Source organism: Nannospalax galili, unplaced genomic scaffold (genome assembly GCF_000622305.1).
Source record: "Nannospalax galili isolate Female #2095 unplaced genomic scaffold, S.galili_v1.0 scaffold18, whole genome shotgun sequence".
Lineage (NCBI taxonomy): Eukaryota > Metazoa > Chordata > Mammalia > Rodentia > Spalacidae > Nannospalax > Nannospalax galili.
Window position 1 is genome coordinate 6,793,940 of NW_008346548.1, and position 21,983 is coordinate 6,815,922.

Here is a 21,983-nt window from a genome sequence, read left to right on the forward strand (position 1 = left end):
AGAAAATAGAAAAAGATTATTTCTAAGTTAAACTTTAAAATCTAAGGAAAACATAGGTTTTTAATTTCTATTTCTATAAATTGAAACACTTGAGAACAAACAATAACCAGAAATAAAACTGTTGAATCCTTTTAGACAATTTAAAGAAACAACATAGGGAGAGGAGCTGAGCAATTTATTGAGTGCTTGCTAGGTGCCACACCATGTGATAGGTGATTCTCCTAAATCAACTCACTGGATCTTCACAACAAGCCTGTGAGGTGGGTTATACCCCCACTTGACAGATAAGGCTCAGAGGCTCCACAACCTGCCATGGTCCTACAACCCGGAAAGCATGAAGTCAGGCCTGGCGCCTCTGGACCCCTTCTGTGAATTTCATGAAGGTGGGTTGCTCCACAGCACTCTTGGGGCTGCTGTGTTGCTGTCAGTTCATGTCAATTCCCACCTTGTCCTGGAGCTTCCTGGTGGGTGAGAAAAGGGATATGCACACAAGTGAGTCATCCAGTGAACACAGAAGAGAGCCATCCTGTAGCAGAGACAACAGTCCAGTGATGCTTAAAGTTCAGGAGTATGAACTGGAGCCAAAGGGGCCTGTCCTTTGGATGTAACGTGAGAGGAGTTCTGAGAAGGAGTTCTAGAATCTGTGGAAAGAAAAAGAAGGATTTCAGCACCTGATACCAGATGGCTTTCCTGATTTCACAGGATTTGTGTCAGGTTTTCAGTTCCTCTACCAATCCCAATTTTAACTGTGCTCAATGGCTAAGTGTAGGGATGGTGGTGCCCTTGAATCCTTCCATTCTGGAATATTATTGAGCAACTCCATTCTGAAGTCATCTGGTCCCACACTCTCATATGTAGGTGAGGAGACCAAGAAATCCACTTTTGCCACTTCTTATGGAGGGTCTGTAGGAAGAACTCTACTTCCTACCTAACTCTAATAGATGAGTCAAAGGAAAAAACAAAACCTATATTGAAGTGTGAGCAGTTCTGTAAGACACCAGGCTTTTAGTTCCACAAAGGGAGGGTAGGGAGATGAGGCAGTAGAGCGGAAGTGTGACCTGAGAGCTGTGGGCTGCAGGGAGGGACTGCTGCCCTGTAGCTGACCCACACAGGGAACCTCTGGCCAGCACAACAGCACTGCTGGAGACCCTGAGCCTGATGGCCCATTTCTAGAAGCAAAGTGTCTTCCCAGGAGTCTTTCCAGGGGCTCTGTGACAAAAAAAAAAAAAAAAAAAAAAAAAAAAAAAAGAAAAAAAAGAAAAAGAAAGAAAAGAAAAGAATGCTGCTTACATGCACTGACAAGCACCAGTTTTCCCTGGGGGGAAGAGCCTGAATGCACTACAACAGATCTGTCTATGGCAGAATGCATAAAGGCAAGCAGCCTGAGGTACAGTCACCGCTTGGCTCCTCTGCAGCTAAGGAGCTAGACCGAGGGCTAGGGCTCCACCTAGGTTGCTCTTGTTGTGAGAGGATTCTGCCAGCTACCAAACTGGGAGAAATCAGAAGAAGCTAACATCTCTGATGAGAGAGGGGGGAGGAGGAGAGAGGAAGAGTGAGGAAGAAGAGGAGAAGAGGAAGAAAAGGAAGGGAAAAGGGAGAGACAGAAGAAACAGCTAAACAATTCCACACATGACAGAATTTTTAAGCTATATTTTACATTCAAATAGTGCTTTACACCTTCCAGATGGCCACTGTACACATGACCTCAATTATACCCACAGAAATCCACAAGGTGGACAGAGAGAGGCACAGCAATGGTGCTCTCCTGATGGCGGATAATGCAGACAGGAATCCAGATCTTACAGCCACACAAGCAGAGCCCAGCAGAGTTACAAATCACCTTAACAGCAGAAATCTAAGGCATCCTTTTCCCAGAGCCTGAATCACTTTGTAAAATGTCAAGATTTCTCGGGGTCCTTGCTTGAACTCTCCACATAATGAGTAAGTCACTACCTGATGAGCTAGCCGTTATTCACACCAAGCTGAAGTCCTTATAACTTTCAGCCTTGACTTCAAGTCCCCTCACAAGGATGTTCCCAAACTGTCATAGGATCATTCCTTGAACGACCATTTGCCTCTAAATTGTCACCTATTTATTCTTTTGTTATTTAAATAACAGAGAGAAAGGAAACAACATGTAGCTTTTATTTTCAAACTCCAGAATGTTCAGAACAAGGTAAAAACATAATAAAAGTTGTGCAAACTTTAGACAGTGTCTGCATGACCAACTGCTTTTCTTTCCCTACTCTTTTATTATTACTATTTTTATTTTATGTGTATGAGTATATTGCCTGCATGTATGTAAGTGTACTGTGTCATGCAATGTCTGAGGAGGTCAGATGTGGGTCCTGTGAAATAGTATCAAGTGCTCTTAACAGCTGAGCCAACTCTCCAGCTCTTGAAAATCACATCTTTGCCTTCCCATACTCCCCACTGCTCGTGGGGACAGCAGTTCCAACAGCTCACTAAGAGAAGGAAGCTCAGTGAGGTGGTTTGGTTTGCAAAATGTCACAGAGGTGTGCAGCAGCTGGGCCAGACATAAAAGGTCTGGTGTCTGTCTTATTTATTAACCATGCTGCCTGTCCTCTTGAGTTTGGGAAACATTGTTAAAGTTGGGACTTTTCAGGCCTTCACTTGAATGCTTTTCTTTATTGTCAGAGAAATAGATATTGACCTCAGAGAAGTTAGGATTAAAAAAAAAAACAGCAAAATGTCATTTCAAGGCTTTAGGAGGAAGACGAGAGAACAAGGTCTAAGAGTGGGCAAAGGGAAGGAAACCAACAGGAGGGCTAAACATCCAGCCACAAAACGGGAGAAGTCGGGAACTGGAGAAGAGCGTGACCTGGGAGAAGAAGGCACTCTGAGTCACAAACTGAAGCAACCAGAACCCAGCAGGAGTCAGAAGGGGAAAAGGAAAACAGTGGACAGAAAGAGAAGAGAGCTCTGTGAGCTGAAGAGGTGGGAGGCATGTGGGGCAGCAGCAGATGCATCCACAGGCCACACTGGTCAGCATGGAAGGATGGAGCAGGAAGGTGACGGCGGTGTCCTGAGCAAGAAAGGGCAGGGAGGACAGTGTGAATGGGGAAGTCACCACAGGTCTCAGAGCCTTGAGATTCCTCTATGGGAGAAGATAAATTCTATATTGCTAATGTTAAATGTCTATTCCCTTGGCCTTCACCCATCTCACTTCTTTCATCACTACATGACTTGCCCTGAAAACACATTCAATTATTTACTTCCTGCACCACAGAAGCCTTCCTCACTGGGTGAGTTTCTCAAAGACATTTGTTGGTGCTTCTCAAAGACTGGTGGGTCTCTTTGGTGGCACCCTTGTCACTTAAAAAAGAAAATGCCTTCCAGGTTAAGGATGGTGGGATTTTCCTCAGGAAAAGCCAGGGCTCCACTATAGTTGGATAGAGCCCAGAGGAAAATGTCACAGTGTTGTGAGAGCAATTAGGGGAACATGAAAGCCGCTTCCCAGAACTGCCGAGCAACACCTTTCTGGTACACACTCCTGGCAAGGAAATCCTGCACCCATTTCAAGGCCACCAGGGGCTAGGCCGAGCCCACTGCCCACACTTTGGGTTGCTGGGGAAAGCCAGGCTGTCCTCTACCTGTTACGGCAATGTTTAATCAAAGCATCACCAGATCTCCGCTTGAGTGACCAGCACATCCTCCACTGGACAGGAGGAAAGCAAGACAGGGGCATTTGTCTGCCAAAACTATTAGCCTGCAATCACCAGTCTCTTTGAAACACTTAATACAGTTGAGGCTAAGCAGCAGCTGCATTCCTGAATGTCTGTATGTCAGGAAAACGTTCAATAGGAAGCAGACTCATGCCACAGACATGTCACAGACAAAATCTCCTTAGCACAGCAATGGTCTTAGCTATCAGCAAAATCTAGAAACAAAAACAACTTAGCAGCCCACCTGCCTGCTCAAAATGTCAATGAACCCATTCTCCAAAATGCAATCACAGCTAATCATGGGTTTAGAAAGGTTTAGAAAATTTCCTTCATGCTATGCATGCACCTGCTATGTGCTGCAGGGTTGAGTTAATGCTGCTTGATGTGAGTCCTCTGAAAAGAGCTCTCTATAAAGCAGTGCTTTTGCCTTACAGCTGAACAAGGCCAGCTCTGACAGGAACAGGCGGCTTTCACCTCTGCATACTTACATGGGATCCTGAGTCGGTGACTGTGCCCATGTTAGTTCTGCCCTCACCTCATGTACTCCCCATCACTCCTATAATCCATAAACGACTCTGATCCTGACACCTCCTCAAAATCCTCCAGCACCAGACTGGTGGAGTCCTCACCCAGCACGCTGCTGTCAGGCCTGGACATCCTGGCCCGGGGCAGAGGTGCAGGGAAGTTGGTGACAGCTGGAGGGGGCGAACAAGGGGGTGTTGGCAGGACAGTGATGGGCCTGGCCAGGGCAGGGGATACAGCTGCCTCGAAGACTTCCTCATCATCCTTCTCAGACTCTGGCCCTCCATCTGAGGCTGAGGGACCCAGGACAAGGTAGAGGCTGGGGAGGCGGATGTCGAAGCGCAGCCCAAACTTAGCAAAGAGCTTGTCGTTAAGGGTGTAGAGCTTCTCTGAAATGTCATAGCCCAGCAGGGCTGAGAAGAGGCAAGAGATATATCTCTCTCTGTTCAGGAGAAGGTGGAGGCTTTTCCGGGGCCAGGAAATGTAGCTGCAATCAGTCTCAGCAGTGAGAGTGACCTGAGGGGATGAGAAGCAGAGAGGGAAGGTTTAAACTAGAAATGTGTCCATGCTGAGTGCAGAGAAACAGCTGGCTATTTTTACTTTGGTCGATCTCCATGGCCTTGCCTGGAGGAAGTCCAGGGTCAGACGTCTGTGCACTGAGATATGGATGCCCTATGTCAGGGGCCTGAGGTCAGCCTCCAGCTCACTTGCTCATCACCTCCTGGAACCTCAGTTCCATACTCTGTGCTTCCATGGCTGACATCAGCAATAACTACAAAAGTTCTAAGCCTGGGGCTGGAGGGATGGCTCAGAGGTTAAGAGTATTGGCTGCTCTTCCAGAGGACCTGGGCTGAGCACCCACTTGGCAGTACATAATCATCTGTAACTCCAGATCCAGGGGGTTTGACAATCTCTTCTGGTCTCCACAGGCACTGCACACGTGTGGTGTACTTACATATATGAGGGCAAGGCTAGCTGAGGCTACAGGGAGACCCTGTCTCAAAAGGACAATAAATAGGGGCTGGAGAGATGGCTCAGTGGTTAAGAACACTGGTTGTTCTTGCAGAAGACCCAGGTTTGAATCCCAACACCCACATGGCAGCTAACGACTGTCTGTAACTTCAGTCCCAGGGGATCTGACAGCCTCTTCAGACCTCTGCAGGCACTGTACAACATGGGTGCATTTACCTGCATGCAGGCAATACACGCATACACATAAAATAAAAATAATAAAAACTTTTAAAAAGACAATAAATGAATAAATAATAAATAAAATTTTTAAAAGAGTCTAACCCTAATGATAAGAAGGGGAGGTTTCCTAGTGCACTGAAGACAGGCCAAACCAGGGATGATGATGATGATGATTATTATTATTATTATTTTGGTCTTTTTGAGACAGGGTCTCCCTGTAGCCCCAGCTGTCCTGGAACTCACTATGTAGACCAGGCTGGCCTTGAACTCACAGAGATCCTCCTGCCTCTGCCTCCCAAGTGCTGGGATTAAAGGCGTGCACCACCACACTGGCCCATGATTATTCATTTTAAGAGTAAAGAAGGAAAACCACACTTGTAATCCCAACTACTTGGGAGGTTGCGGTGGGAGGATGGCAAATTCAAGGCCAACTTGGACTGCAGAATGAGTTCAATTTACAAGGGAAAGTAAAGCTTTTGGATATTGCTAAGTAGTAGAGATAGTACTTAGTACTTAGTAGTAGACAGAGTACTTGCTTAGCATGCATGAGGCCCTGGGTTGAATCTCCAGTAGAGCAAAAAAGAAAAAAAGAAAACATCAAACAACAGCAACAAGACAACTGAGACCATACCGTTCTTTGACTCATGGTCACTGAAAGAGCTGGAAAAAAGCTAGTGAGAAAAAAGACTTCCGATCAGGTATGTCAAGCTGTAGCAAATGGGCAGACCCTCGGTCTGAGATTCAAGTCCCTAACTTGTTTACAGACTTAAAAGTTTTCATGACTAAAGGCAGAGAATAAAGGCACAGGAAATCAAAACAAAAAAACCCTAACTCACGAGCAGAATGTCAGGGGACCCACTCTCCATTTATTTATACACCTAGGAATTTCTGAGCACTCACTGTGCTTAGGATGCAACTAAATTACACTTGAAGGACAAATAAGTAACATGTGCTTGACATACAGAAGATGCTCCATAAATCCTTGTTAAAATGATGAGCTGGGCATGGGGGCTCATGCCTTATAAGCTGAGCACTCATAAAGAGGAGGAGGCAGGAAGATCAGGAGTTGGAAAGCTGCTTAGGCTACACAGTGAGTTCCAGGATAGCCTAAACTACAGAGTGAGACCTTGTCTCAAAAACAAAACAAATCAAAACAACCCCCCAAAACAAAAACAAACAAAAACAAAACAAAAGATGAGTGGCAAAAATAAGACTAAAATGGAAATATTCCCAGAATGTACAAGAAAAGGTATAAACTTAGACAACTTTTAATAATTTGATTGATCATCAAGGTGTACGTGTATTTGTGGGTGGAGAGAGTGGAAATGGTGAAGATTATAAGTGCAGGTAGCATCCACAGAGATGCCACTGTGTAGTGGGTGCTGTATTGAGTACTTTATATGAATTATGAAAGACAGGGTTAGATTATAAATCATTCTGTAAGAGATTATACACATCCCCTTAAATTCATGCCTTTTGGGACTAGGGATATGGCTCCAGTCTTGCAGAGGACTCAAGTTTGGTTCCCAGCATTCATGTGGGGTGGCTCACAACCATCTACCTCCCAAGAGAGAATTCAGAAGTGAACACTCACAATCTGCCTGTTACCAACCATTGAGCAAGTAGCTGTCACATAGCCTGTACCTTAGATGTCTTCACCAACAATCCCTAGACAGTAAATCAGTGCCAAGCACGGACCAAGTGTGCTTGAAGAAGAGCTGACCTGGATGAAAACAAAGTCCTTAAGGCTACCTTCAACTCTGGCATCCAACATCTCTAGCTTTGCAGGCACTCACAATTTAGTGCATACACACACACACACACACACACACACACACACACACACACACACACACTAAATCTTTTAAAAAGGCACACCTTTAAAAAGAAAATCTTGCCTACTTCATCTCACATCCCTCCTCTCCTTTTCCTTGTGTCTGCTGTACCACTTCCTTTATTCATTTCCTCCTCCCAGCTTTCTCACCTCTCCTGACTGTCAGCAAGGCGCTAAATTAGTCATCCAGGCTAGAAGCTGGTCACTGTTTTGCTTTACGCCTTTATCAGCTGTGTGCCACCAAACCAACTGCTGAGTCTGGGCATGCTACCTCCCAAGAGAGAATTCAGAAGAGAACACCCAATCTGCCTGTTACTAACCATTGAGCAAGTAGTTGTCACGGATGTCCTCACCAACAATCCCTAGACAGTAAGTCAGTGCCAAGCATGGATCAAGTGTGCTTGAAGAGCTGACCTGGATGAAAACAAAGTCCTTAGGGCCTAACACAAAGATCACGGACATTCCCCTGTGAAGGTGACTATTGCTTCTTTTTAAAAAAAATTTAAAATATGAAAATCCCAGGGCTGGAGAGATGGCTCACAGGATAAGAGCATGGCTGCTCTTGCAGAGGACTCAGTTTCAGTTCCCAGCATCCACATGGTGGCTAACCACCATCTGTAACTACAGTTCCAGGGGATCCAACGCCCTCTTTTGACCTCTGCTGGCATTGCATGACATATGTACACTTACATACATGTAAGCAATATAATACTCATACACATAAAATAAAAATAATAAATAAAATCTAAAAAAAATATGAAAATCCTTTTCTACACCTCACTTTCATGGCTAACTTCATTTGCGGAGTTTTAAGAAAAACTCCGCAAAACATGTCTATACTTAACTGTCTCCTCTCTTCTCACAGTCTCCTGGATAAGGCTGTGCACCACAATCATTGTTCCGGTCCATCAAGATCCCCAGTGCCCTCAGTTGCCAACTCCACAGTCAGCTGCACATTGGTAGTCTGCCTTTCTTTAATATACTGTCATGTTCCCAGGGTGCCATACAGTCCTGAGGTAACCTTCTGATTTCTCTTTTTCAGGTACATTTTCTGTTTCCTCGTTATCTTCTCCAACTTCTTAAGAGGCGCCACTCTTGAACCCTTTCTCTGTCCATACTCACGTAACAGGTAATCTTATCCCATCCAATGGCTTTTAGTATCATCTGCATACAATCCATTTCCCTAACTTATGTTTCAAGCCCAGACTTCAATCCTGAATTACAAACTTGAATATCCAACTGTGATGCAGCATCTCCACTAGACCGTCCAATATGATGCAAACTGAATACATCCCCAAATGAACTTCCATTCCCCTCAGGACAGCTCTACCTGCAGCTTCCCTTATCTCCTAGGTAGCCACTCCATCCCCCAGTTGCTCAGGTCAGAAGCCTCCATCTTCCCTAATTTCCACTACCACCCTCATTAAGCCTAGTTTGTTAGGAAATCTTTTGGATTCCATCTAGAAGATAAATGCTCTGGCCCTTACACAATCCAGCTCTCCTGATACCTCTGCAACTTCCTCTTCTGCTAGTTTCTCCCTTCCCTCTGTTCCAGTGCTCTTCTTTCTGTACCTCCAAAGTTGCTAGCCCTCCTTCAGGACCTTAGCCTTGCTCTTTCCTCTGTCTCATGGATAACCAGAGTTATACTGTCACTGCTCTCAAGCTCTAACTCAGATGTCACCCACTTAACAAGCACTTCCATAAGCACTCTGTCTAAAACTGCAATCTTACATTGTGTTCTCTGTTGTTTTTAAAATTAGCCATTATTATTTTCTAACATATTTACCTATTCATCATGTCCGAGGTTTGTTATCTCTAATAAAATATAAATTGCGTAATTGCATAAGAGCAAGATCCGTGTTGTTCATTCGGGTATTCCAAGCTCCTTTAACAGTGCCCGGCATATAGTACATTCTCCATAACTATCTCTGAAGAGAGCGAAAGAATTAAATGAAGACTAAGAATCTTACATGTTGCCAAACAGCTGAGTGTCATTTTTCTCTTGACCTTTATAAAGTCCCTCCCCAAAGTTGCTCTGGAAATCCATTTTGTTTGTGTGTATATGTATGCATGTATATGTATGCTTGGGTGTGCATGTTGTGTGTGGGTGTGATCACCTGTGCATGTGAGTGTGGAGGCCAGAGGCTGACTTTGGGTACCTTCCTCTACTGTTCTGAACCTAGACTGAACCTTGCCATTTTGGCTAAACTGCCTGGCCAGCCTCCAGGATCTACCTGTCCTTGCCTCATTCAGCACCAGGGTTACAGGCGTGTACCACCAGGTCCTGCTAAATGTGGGTGCTGAGGAATTTGGATTCAGGTCCTCATGCTTGCACAGCAAGCAATTACCCACTGCACCATTCCCTCAGTCCTCAGGAATTCACTGGTTGCCACATGCTTACAGGACTGCCTGTAATAAAGCTTTGACTTTTTCTGTAGTGCTCACCTCAGGTTGGTTGACAGGACTAAATGAGAACACATGTAAACAGGACTTTGGTCCAGTAAAACCAGATGCAGACTGGAGGTTAATGATGAATTCTGTGGGAGGCACCTGCGCTGTGCTCTAGACGGACTAGTGAGAGTGTTACAGCACCACCAGTCAGCAGATCCCAATGTAACTGAATGCTGAGAGGTGTGATGGGATGTTGATTGATTTGTATTAAGCATGATGTGAATTATGATTTAAGCAGTCACTAGGATTGCTTTTCAATCAACAAAGGCTATGTAATTACAAAAGACAAGGTCAGGAAGAATTATAACTCAACATGTGGCATTTGCAAAGAGGAAATGAGACTTTACACAGCCAACAGCAAGTGTGTAGATCTCATGGCTTCTAAATGAGGCTTACACTAAAAATATAAAAGGGGGGAATATGAACATACTTACATTCCAGGCCGAGAGGCCATCTGGGGTTACAGCCCTTCTTTTGGAGTATAACTTGGATAAGCATAACCAACCCACCTGCTCCTTCCTGTCAGTGTCACAGCCTAGTCTGGCTGGTTCAGGTCACTCAGCCTCCTGGACATTCTCCTGGCCTGAAGGAGTTTCCAGAGGATGCCTCTGGACTAGTCAAAGAGGGTGGAGACAGGGCAGGGTGGGAACGTGAGTGGAGGGGGTTAGTGGCTGGTGGCCCTGGCAGTGGAATCTAGACTGCTTCTCAAGCTATATCACCATAAAGCCAAGTGCCAGGGTTGGGACGGAAGCAGCCCAGCCAGTGGCACTGCTTGGCATGCATCTGTTCCAGGGTTGGCTCATATGCTGGAGAGAGGAGTTCCTGGTAGAGGTGGTAGGAGACATGCAGACCCCAGTACCAGTGAACTGTCTGGCAGAGGAGTCCCTAAGAGGGGTGAGTGGATCATTTTTCTGGTCCTTCCATTTCTGAAAAAGAACATCAATAGTAGACCCAGATTTCTTCTTGGCTTTGCCTCTTCCTGGCTGAATACATGATGTTTTGGGATCTTAGATTCCTGTGTCTGTTACACAGAGCAATAATAATATCTAACCCAAGTTATGTGAATCAGTGAGTGTACTAGATAGCTTTAGTGTCAACTTGACACACCTGGGTTGAAGGAGCCTCAACTGGGGAATTGCCTCCATTGGACTGTCCTGTGGCTGTATCTGTGGGGCATCTTCTTGATTTTTGAGTGTTGTCGGAGGGCCTAGCCCACTGTGGGTGGTGCCACGCCTGGGCAAGTGGGCCTGTGTTGTACAGGAGAGCAGATTGAGCAGGGGCCAGGGGAGCAAGCCAGTAAGCAGTGTTCCTCCATGGCCTGTGCTTCAGCGCCTGCTTCCAGGTTCCTGCCCTGATTTCCTACCTTGGGCTCCCTCAATTATGAACTGTGACCTGGGAGACATAAGCCAAATAAACCCTTTCCTCCACAAGTTTGTATTGGTCAGAGTGTTTTGTCACAGCAATGGAGAAACAAACTAGAACAATGAAGCAGTAAAATATGCAGTGCTTGCTATATGCTAGCCATTCAGTAATCTGGAATTACAAGTGTGGAGGACTGGCAGAAAAGAAAGCAGGGCCAGAGAGAGCAGGAGCCAAGCACCCAGGGTCTCCCTGGGCTCACAGGTGTAAATGCCCCACAGAGTCGTCTGAGACAACTCCTCACCAGCAAGCCAGTTCAGCAAATCTTTACTGAGAATCTCCTGTGTTCTCAATAATATCTCTTCAGGGATGTGTGTGTGTGTGTGTGTGTGTGTGTGTGTGTGTGTGTGTGTGGAGAGAGAGAGAGAGAGAGAGAGAGAGAGAGAGAGAGAGAGAGAGAGAGAGAATGGAAAGAGGTCCAGATTGTTAGACAAAAGGAAGAGCTCAGGGAACTGGGCTCAGGAGTGCCAGGGCTGTAGTCTCTTATTTAGAAGGGAAAATGCATTTCAAGTAGAGGGGCAATAGTGGGGCTGAGGCGGGGAGGTACTGGTATGGCTAGAATGCGCAGAATCTACCAGGGAAGGCCAGAGCTGCAGTCAGAGTTCACAAAGAGTTTTTAGTTACCCTAAAAAGGCTGATTTTAAAAAAAAAAATCTTGTGGGCACTAGAGTCAACAGGGATGACATGACTGCCTGTCAGGGACCAGCATCAACTGGCCCTGTCCCCCTCCCCGGGAGCTCAGGCACTCTTCTCACACAAACGGCAGAGGTCATGATCCCACACATCCTTAGTATCACATTTAGTGTTGGTCAAAGGGCAGGTGTGAGAGGGGAAGGGGGAGGCAGGAACGTTGCTGGGCTACAGCAGGACAAGAGAGCAGTGCTGCCATGGGACTCCTCCTTACCTGGAAGGTGCCCTCCTCAGAAGGCTGCAGTGATTCCCATTCGGGAGAGTCCAGGAACTGGTATGGAAAGATGTAGTGCAGAAACTGTCCATCCTGGCTCACCCGAATCCTGGTGAAGAGAGAGAAGACATGGTGTGGGAAAGGAAAATGGCTACCTAAGCACCCTAGACTGAAGTCCTCTGTTGTTGATTAGCACAGATCCTTCAGCAGAAATACCCAGCTACAGAGGGGAGAGGCCAGAGCAGGGGCCTGATTAAACACTGAAGCCGAGGTCTCTTGGTCCTTCTTCTCACCATACATGGTCAATTCCAGGATGCAGAATTGAAGTGCCAGGGGAGCATTACAAAACACCTAGAAACCCTATATGGTGGCACACACCTGTAATCCCAACACTTGGAAGGCTGAGGCAGGAGGATTACCATTAGGTTTGAGGCCAACCTGGCCTACATAGTAAGTGCCAAGCCAGACAGGACTACAGAATGAGACTCTCCTCCCCTCAAAAAAAAAACAAAAAAACAAACAAACAAACAAAAAAACCCAAAACAAAGAAAAGAAAACCTCCTTAAAACCCAGTCTGGTAGAGAGTGGGGGGCATGTGATGGATGATCTCTGTAGGTGGGAGCTATACAATATTACTTTAAAAATCTCTCCAGCAAGTCTACTGTGTAACCAGGATGGAAACCAGTGTTCTAGAGCTCTACTGTCCACTAACCACATGAGGCTATTTATATTCATTAAAATTACTTAAAGTTGACAGTCCAGTTCCTCAGTTAACACTAATCGTATCTCATGTGCCTCAACCTGTGGCCATATGTGCTCTGTGACTACCACATTGTACAACATAGATCTAGAACATCTCCATCACCATGGAAAGTTCTGTTGGACAGTGCTGCCCTAGAAGCTCAGCCTAGGGTAACTTCCTTTCCATGTCCTAGTAGGCTACATGAGAAACTACATGAGAAACAATGCTCTGTATATATTATATATTACATGCTTGGGTTATAACCACTTCTCAGACTGAAAGGAGTGGTAAGTCTGCCATATACCAGACTCCCCAACCCTGGCTCACCCCAAACCTGGCAAATTGAAAGAAGACTGTGTGTGGAATAGAAAAATGGAAAGTTCACATGTTCCTGTCCATCTAATTGTCACAGTAACTCAAAGTAGATTGGTTTGGTTTTGTTTTCTGTGTCTCACAGCCAAGAAAACAGATGCTCAGGAAGGCTGAGCGGTGAGCTTAACGTTACATAGCTATCAGGTGGCAGAACTGAGATTCTGTGTTTTCACCATGACAATGTCACCAGAGCTTCTGGTAGGCAATGGTGACACTCTTAGCACTGTCCCTTCTCTACCCTCACTGGTCATAAGGTGACAATAACAGCTTTGACTTGGACAATGGATGATGCTGAGGTGCACACCTAACCCAAGTGGTGTCATTCCAGATCCTTCTGTGAAACTTTGAAAGTGGAATTAAGTAAATGTGGCTCATGTTTCGGACAAAGACAACTATCAGACATTGGTTAAACTAACACAGTCCTATGTTCAGGAACTAAAACCTTGTATCTTAGAGCATGTAACTCAGACTTTGAAAAATCATGTGCCCTGATTGGCCATAGGGAAGAGAAATCTAAAATCATACAGAATATCTAATAGTACATGTTCTTATTTTATTCCTACCTAAGACCCAGGTGCATACCTTACTTTGAGTTTGATAAGAAATTCTTGTATTTGCTTCGAAAGGACCCCATCCCACATCAGCTATCTAGAGTGGGTTTCTGTGGCTATAACCAGGAATTCCAATCAATTTGTTTTAATTTTATAAATATTTTTATTCCATACTACCAACTGGTTAAGAAATTGCTCTTGACTTTCTCATGACCACAGGCTTGGGTTAACAGCCCCACTAATGCCACTTGTCATTTGTGTATCTTTATAGCCAGCACCCATTGCTTTGCCCCTGCAGAGAAGGGGGTCTGCATTCTGTGAGGATCTATTAGAGTCCACAGCATGTCAGCAGGCCTGGGGAGAGAGAGTACATTCCAGATGTGATGTATATAGCATTTAGACAAAAATTAAGATATAGTATGGGCCTTTTCCTTTTTTCATGAGAAAACTCATGGTTTTGCATCTACCTCTTTTGAAGTAAGTTATACCTGGCAAAAGGGTATCAGGCAAAGGAGGACAAAGAACCAAACAAAAACCTCTGAAGTACACTTGCCCACTTGGAGAGAACTATTCTTCCATTATTTTTAGAGCTTTGCTGGCTAAACCAATATTCATGGAACCTCCCACATTCCTGAGTGCCTGAGGATGCAGAGATAGGTACAGTCTGGTCCTTGCCTTTGAAGGTTTCAGTTAGTGGAAGACCCAAGCACATAAATAATAAGCTGACAAAACAGTGTGATAAGTATTGTGGTAAACTGGGAACATAGAGGAGGGAGAGGGGAAGGCAGCTTGGTTCTCTTTGGGGAGCAAACATCCCAAAGATACCATTTCAGCTGACTTTTGTGGGATAAATAGGCTACTGAGAAGCAGATAGGGATGGAGAGGGACAGAGATCTGGGAAATCCAGTGTGGCAGCCTGCTTGCGAATACCTGCTGCTTTTCTTCCTCCTCTTGGCTACAGTTTTAGCAGGTCATGGCTGTACAGCTTAAAGACATCACCTCCCTACATCCCTTGCTGCTAGGTATGGCCAGGTGGTTAAGTTCTGGTCAATAGGATATTGACACCCCAGAGCCTCCTCTTAATGAATGCCTAAATACATGTATGAGCATACAAACTACCAACGACTATCATCACTCACTAAGTTACTGCTCATTATCTGATGACCTAAAAAGGAAGATCTCAAATCAAGCTAAGAACAGAGTCCGCCTCTGATGGCAGAAACATACTTGCTCCTACAAGACCAGGAAATACATACAGACTGCTTGGAAGATTCAAGAGAAAATAAAGTGCCATGTTCTCCTACCTCAGGCCTTCACATATACTGTCTTCAGCTAGCTCCCCTCCCTCAGGGCTCAGCTTACTCTTTGCTGGAAGTCTGTCTGATCTCCCCAGAAGAGCAAGATCTACAAGTTACATGCTCTCATTACACTTAATATTTCTCCATGAAAATACTATGTCCATTATTTCTATTTTATTTTTATGTGTATGACTGTATTGCCTGCATGTATTGTGTCATGCAGTGCCCACGGAGGTCAGAAGAAGGCATCAGATTCCCTGGAACTGGAGTCACAGATAGTTGTTAGCGGCCATGGGGGTGCTAGGAATTGAACCCATGTTCTCTGCAAGAGCAGTCGGTACTTTTTTCATTGTAGATGAAACAGAGTAGGCACAGTTTAGCAGGGTTTTAAGCTTTGAAGAAGCCACTTTGTTCTCTGAGTCTTGAAAGGGATGGACTGCTTGTGTTGAAACAAGACAAACAGGGTTCTGGGGTTTTAGCAAAGGGCTCCAGATGACACTGCATCTCCTAGCACAAGAAGAGTTTTTGTCTGTTACTTTGAAGTGTTTGGTATCACACTAAACTAAATATAGTGAGCCTCTCTTAAAACCAGAGCCCAGTATAGGGTAGAAGCTTTTCCCCCTTGTCTAACTTAGCAAAGCTGGGACAATGAAAGATAACAAGTCAACAGGAACAGTAACAAAACCTTTAGTCCAAACCTTTAGTCAAACAGCAAGAGAAAAACTGAAATGACCAAATTTCTAACTTCTGATGGTAGTATACTAAGAAAAGGTACATAGAAAGCCAAATCCTTCTTTCCCTTTCTCAGGGAGATGGTTTCATAAAGCTCACAGCATATTTATTATATATAAGACATATGATAACTGTAATGCTTTTATCAAATGAACACCATATAGTAGACGGGGCATTTTCCATTAACCTCAGCCCCATCCATTGAACAGAGGACCTATGAATGAGCAAGTTCCTTACATTCATTGTTTTGCACTTAAGCATGGAACTAGGTAGTGAACATTTTGGCAATAGTCACAGTGCATGTTTTACAAATAATTGCATTTATTTATACTTTCAATCCACTCATAAATGAAACGTCTCCCCAGAATACTCTCCTGTCATAACTCAATCAACCCATGTCTTCTGAGTTCAGAAAAAACAAAAAGAATCAAAATCTCCAAATTGATCTACATAACACTTTGGATTCTGTAAGTTAAGACATAAGAATGCATTGTGACTATTAACAGCAGTTGTCATCTCATCATCAAAAGCTTTTCCTCCACTGTGTGGCTGGCAAGCTTTTTCTTTTTTCTTTCCTGTCCCTCCTTCCGTCTCTCCTTCCTTCCTCCTTTTCCCTTCCCCCTTCCCTTCTTCTCTTTTCCTTTTCCCCCCCTTCCTTTCCTCTCCTGAAACTAAAGAGTTCTGAATACCATCTTTTATCACAGGCTTGACCCCCAGCAAGCTGATGGAAGGGGTTGCCTGTGGTCAAATGCTACTGCAGCACATTCCAAAGAATGAACAAATGCCTACCAGTGTGAAGCACAGAGCCCCATGGTGTCTTCTTATTAGCTATCAATGGCACTATTCACATGGAAGCTGAGTGGACATTCGCCAGTCCTCACTGAGGTCAAAGTCTTGTCAGTCTTCCTCAGAGGCAGGTGTCTACACTAAATTCCCAGTGAGACATGAATGGGCATCACTACTAATCTGCTACTGTGCGGCCCTCAGATTTACAGTATAGAATCTCAGTAAAATAATGGGAATGGGAAAGTGGACAGGGCTGTTTCTTCTCTGTACCAGGCAGTACATGGGCTCTCCTGCAGAGTTGGTATGGGATATCTCAAGCACGAATGGGGATGCTTCCTTGATGCTCTGGCAGGGAACAGTGGTTACTAGAAAACTCCTGTTTCTGATTTATTTCCCCCACACAGTTGGTGCTTAGCAAATGTCAAGTGCATATGAAAGGAAATAATTAATCGTATTGAAATAGCCAATTTTCCAAAGCTCACAAGGTTGCTTCAGTGTAGGTATCACATACTGGAGTGTGTGTGTGTGTGTGTGTGCGCGCATGTGTATGTATGGTCATTTCGGGTCTGGTTTCGCCACACCTTCCAGCTGCTGCAAGGAAGCACACGCAGTCACTCTTAATAACCATGCCTCATGATCTAGTTTCCTCTTGGAAAATTAAGAAAGAGGAAGCAAAGTCACTCCTAGAAAAATGTTTGGTTTGCTTGACTTGCCACATCCTCCCCTCAATGAAAGGGGACATGAAAGGAAAAGGGACACTAGGAAATGAGAAGTGTGGGCTGGGGAAAGAAATTCCAGGCAATGACAATTCAGAGTAGCTTACCGGCCAGAGAGGAGCAGGGACAGGCGGTTGATGGCTGTCTCACCCTCCACAGCATAGGTCTGCTCTGTGGACAGTGTCAGAACCTGCTCGTGGCAGCAGTGAATAATCTGCTTGTAAGCCTGCAGGGGCACCTGCAGGGGCAGGTACAGCGTCTTGTAGAGGAGGTCAAACTCCTCAGGGAGGGTGTCCACCCGCAGACGATACACCAGGTGTGCCAGCTGCAGCAGGCAGGCCACTGTCAGCAGGAAGCTCCAAAGGATGATGTCCAGCCCACAGGCATCCAGCCAACCCCACAGCACATAGCAAAGGTAGCCTGGGCCCAGGATACCAAAAAGATAGAAACATCCATACACCCCACTGCCTGCCATAAAGCCTAAGAGCAAGAAGCAGTTGGCCAGGTGGTAGACAGCCCCTTCCATATCCTGCTTCCAGCTACTGCAGACGGGCCCCTGCCAGAGGAGCTGGCCCACTGTGCTGCTGTTGGTGCTCATCTTGGGCTCTCAAAGCCTTGCCAGGCTCAGCTACTATCTCCACATAGGAAACTCAAAACATTGATCAATCTGTTCTCCCAGGAGGCTTCTCACCTCTGGCTTCTCACCACCAACTCCACCTTTGTTGGGAGGAATGCTTCCGGTGGCTCTGAGAAGGAATGCCAGAACATAGTCCACTTCACGGAGGATCGAAAAACTAGAGTTTGGGTTTTGTTTTTCTTTCTTTCCCACTTTCTTCTCAGCAAGGCTCTAGTCCTCCCTGAAGCACTCTGACAAAGTTCTTTGACTCCAGGTTTCTTATGACAGTCTTCATATTTTGTTCTTAGCAGACAACATACATTGTCCTGAGAGAAAGTAGGGCTATGAGATGGAAAACTTCAGCAGTGCAGATGAAGCAGCCACATCCTGCTCTCTGTTGTTCCCCAGCAGAATGAGAGGAGAGCCCAGCATGAGAGGCACACTTGTGTTCCATTTGGAATGCATTCTCTCTTGGCACCGGAAGAAAGGGTGACCCCAGAGGGATACCATGTTTGGAATTGGAATCCAAGAGGTACTGGCAGTGAGAAAAAACAGGCCAGGCACACAGGCAGGCTGGCAGAGCACTTAACATACCTCCCAGAAGACATGATAAGACCCTGGGTCAACAGAGGCAAGCAAGGAGGGACAAGGGAAAAGACAGCAGAGAAGGGTGCACTGTGCAGGCAGGACACAGTGCAGAGTGCCCTGTCAGGAGGACTAGTGGGCTTGCTTGAAGTAAGACACTTCAGGGAAGTAAAGTATGGGGCTATTAACAGAAAGTCCTGGTAGTGAAAACCAGAAAGCCTCATGAAAGATTTAAGGCACACTGCAAGGGTTGTTATGCACTAATTTGACATTCAATCAACAAAACCAGCTCTGTAAAGCAGCCCTTTGAATTCTAAGTAGACTCTTCTCTACATGTATCTGTACCTCATGATAGTTAATAAGTGGTAACACATTACCCAGATAACCACCCCACCTACACCAACATTCCCAAATTAGAAAGACTACCCAGTAAACACTCATTAAGTGCTCCTGGACCTCCACAGGGCATTTTATTTACTTAATATTCAATCATCATAGATCTCTAAGCCGAGAGAAATGGAGGCTCAGAGAGGCAACATGTTCCAACATGGAGGAGGTAGCAGAGCTGAGAGAGTTAAGCCTGACACTGCCATATTTAATGCTGTTATATGTGGGTTTCTCAGTAAGTAGAACTATAGAACTAGGTCTTTGACTCCCAACTTCACACTTGTAAAATATCTGATAACTTTCAAGGAACTTCTGGATGAATCTGGGGGATCTACTTTAGATTTCCAAAAGTAAATACAGAATATACAAACATGAACTAAGAAATGGCTCTGGCTTTCAAATGACTTCTTGATTCACCAGCCTGGATGCTGGGTCAGAAATACCATCAGCCCACTGCCCCTAAGATTCAAGTGGGTGGTCAATAACCACCCAGAACAATCCAAGTGTTAACTCCACAGGGACTTTTACTGTACTGCTATAACCTAACATTAAGGAGAAATTAAAAGTGGTCAAATATGCTTAGAAGTTCTCAACAAATATTTATTGAGTGCATACTATGATCTGAATTTTACCTCATAAGGAACCCAGATTTAGTCTAAAGAATCGTGGTGGCTCGGAAAGAAGGGTAGCATTGGAGAGATGTGAGGTGTGGGGTGAAGTGGACAAAGGGAGGACAGCGTTCATTGTGGAGAGACTGCAGCAGCTCAGGCAGATATAAAAGCCATGGCATGCTGAAGCCTAGAACTGACTGACCAATAAATATGTTTCCTATTTTCGTCTTTCTGAAGACAAGTAGAAAAAGGGCTGGAGTGCTTAGAAAACAAAGTGCCCCCACCCTCCCTCATGGAATGGTCTAGACCTGTCATGCCTTTCTGGTTGTTTGGCTTTTGCTTTTTAAGACAGGGTGTCACTCTCTAGTTCAGGCTGGTCTGGAACTCACTATGCAGCCCAGGCTGGCCTAGAACTCCTAGTGATCCTCCTGCCTCAACCTTCCAAGTGCTGAGGTTACATGTGTGACTGTGATATCACCTGAACAGCAGCGTGTGGGGATGTCCACATGCTGTTTTTGCCGTCTGCCTGCTTTCCAACCAACTGCCTGCCTTAGCAGCAGCTGTTCATCCGCCCCCTCCCAACTGTCATGCACAGAGCTCCCAGGGCTGCAGTCCCAGCCAGTTGTAGGCAGGAAAGTCACAGCAGGCACAGAGAAGCCAAAGCTGTGTCCAAGATTGAATTACAAAGCAGGTCATCTTTCTCAGCAAGACTTCCAAAGGCTTGGCCCTGACCCTTTAAAGAGACAAGCAGACCCACTAACCACTGCTCACTTGCCTTACTTCCCTGTCAGTCCACCTGTCCACCTGCTTAATTGAGCAGAGGCGCTAACATCAAGCATTCATCATTTCCTAGTGTCATCCAAGGTACCTACACTTTACCTATTGAATTTTTTGAGATAGGTCTCACTGCATTTTTTTTTAAAAAAAAAAAACATTTTATTATTTTTATGTATATGAGTATATTGCCAGCATGAAAGTGCAACCGTGTTGTGCAATACCCGTGGAGGTCAGATGAGGGCATCAGATCCCCTGGAAATGGAGTTATGGATGGTTGTTAGCAGCCATGTGGGTGCTGGGAATCAAAACTGGTCCTCTGCAAGAGCAGCCAGTGTTCGTTTTTTAATTTTTACAAAAACTTTATTGAGAATGTCATACATGCATATAAGGTGTTTTGATTAAATCCATGCCCACTCTCTCCCCTCCAACATTCCCCCCCTCTGAAGAGGTAACCCTAAAATCTTTTAAGGATTAGATACAAGATCCCAAATACTTTGACATTTTTGGGCTTTGGAACCTAGTATGTTGCTAACAAGCCCAAGGACATTTTGACTTTTAGCCAAGAAACTGAGCAGCCAGTGTTCTTGACCGCTGAGCCATATCTCCAGCCCTCTCTTTTTTTTTTAATGCAAGAAACAGGCTTAAAGAACTTGCCTAAGATCACAGTTATTAACATGTGAATAAGTATTAAAGTCTAGGTCAGTTTGAGTCTAAATTATATATTCTCTACTACGCTATCTTACCAGGTATTTGAGGAAGTTTATCTGTTACCTCTACAGTTATTAGGACAGGGGATTTTAGTGTGCTGCAAATGTAAATGGTGATAGTGATGTCCATAGAACAGCGAAACACAGCAGTGAGAAGTCGTGTATTTTTTAAAACCAGTTTGACAGAAGATAAAAGAAAAATACATTGTGTGTGTCAAAACATTATCTTCATATGAGGACTCCGCAGACATGAAAGTGTTAAGCATAGTGCAAAGAAATGGAAGCCATACTGTGAATCAAGTCAGGAAGCATTTATTCAGGACAAATTGTGGGGCAATAATGGGACTATAAAGATGAACTGGTCAACTGTCTCCTTCAAGGAGTTTTTTGGTCTAGAGAGGAGACTGACCTGGAAAAAAACAGCAATCACATAAAATATCACCCAAAGGGTCAAATGAAAAACACTGATGGGGCACAAAGAAATGAGAGAAACGTCACAGGGAAGGTGATATTCACATAGGTCTAAAATGCTAAGCAAGTGGCTCCCCAGCTAGGGAAGGGTATTCCAGAAACAGGGAACAGAATGTGAAGGCAAGCCCAGAACAGAAGGTATACACCGGACAGAAAGGTGGCCTGGGACCTTTCATCAGTTGCACAACTATATAAAGCTTGCAAGTACATTGCCACCACATGCCCAAGAAGGATAAAGAGCAACAAACAGACCCAGTCCAGGATGTGTACAGTATCATATCACCATGGTCACAAAGGTGGAACTTCCAATCTCCAGACTTCATGACTGGGGAGGGAATTACTTTCTGTGTTCCTTGTGCCCCTGTAGTTGGGTATTCTGGCTCTTGGAGCTGAATGTGTCCTGATTCAAATCTCTCCTACAGACTCTTCTTTAGGGAACAGAACACTTGCTAATTGTTTAACTCTATAAAATCTTAACATCAGTTTGTCATACTCTACCAAGTTTTAAGTCAACTCTAGGAGGAACTGTTCTTAAACTGAATGTGATCATTCAGGATGACCTCATGGTTAGGTGAACAAGGTGGTTTAGTAAAAAAAAAAACAAAAAACTGGTTTCTTACTCAAT

At 44.8% G+C, this 21,983-nt stretch overlaps 2 protein-coding genes across 3 annotated transcripts in view; both read right to left on the minus strand.

Moving 5' to 3' along the window:
* Positions 1–160: 160 nt before the first annotated feature.
* Positions 161–18,262, minus strand: Popdc2 (popeye domain containing 2). Of its 2 annotated transcripts, none has more exons than XM_008842898.3 (4): positions 17,312–18,262; positions 12,008–12,116; positions 4,175–4,724; positions 161–641 (listed from the first exon to the last, which is right to left on the minus strand). In XM_008842898.3, exons 1-3 carry the CDS (start codon positions 17,800–17,802, stop codon positions 4,218–4,220), a joined length of 1,107 nt encoding a protein of 368 aa, XP_008841120.1. In that variant the 5' UTR covers positions 17,803–18,262; the 3' UTR covers positions 161–641; positions 4,175–4,217. The 2 variants fall into 2 exon arrangements, with proteins under 2 accessions (XP_008841120.1, XP_008841121.1); XM_008842899.3 differs by having other exon boundaries at positions 4,316–4,724; positions 17,312–18,258.
* Positions 161–21,983, minus strand: part of LOC103741943 (cytochrome c oxidase copper chaperone) — a 35,614-nt gene continuing 13,791 nt past the window's right edge. Inside the window, exons 3-4 of the transcript XR_001872683.2 lie at positions 12,008–12,116; positions 161–641 (exon numbers count right to left, since the gene is read on the minus strand). The gene's annotated coding sequence lies outside the window, so the exon portion shown is untranslated. The remainder of the gene's footprint in view (positions 642–12,007; positions 12,117–21,983) is intronic.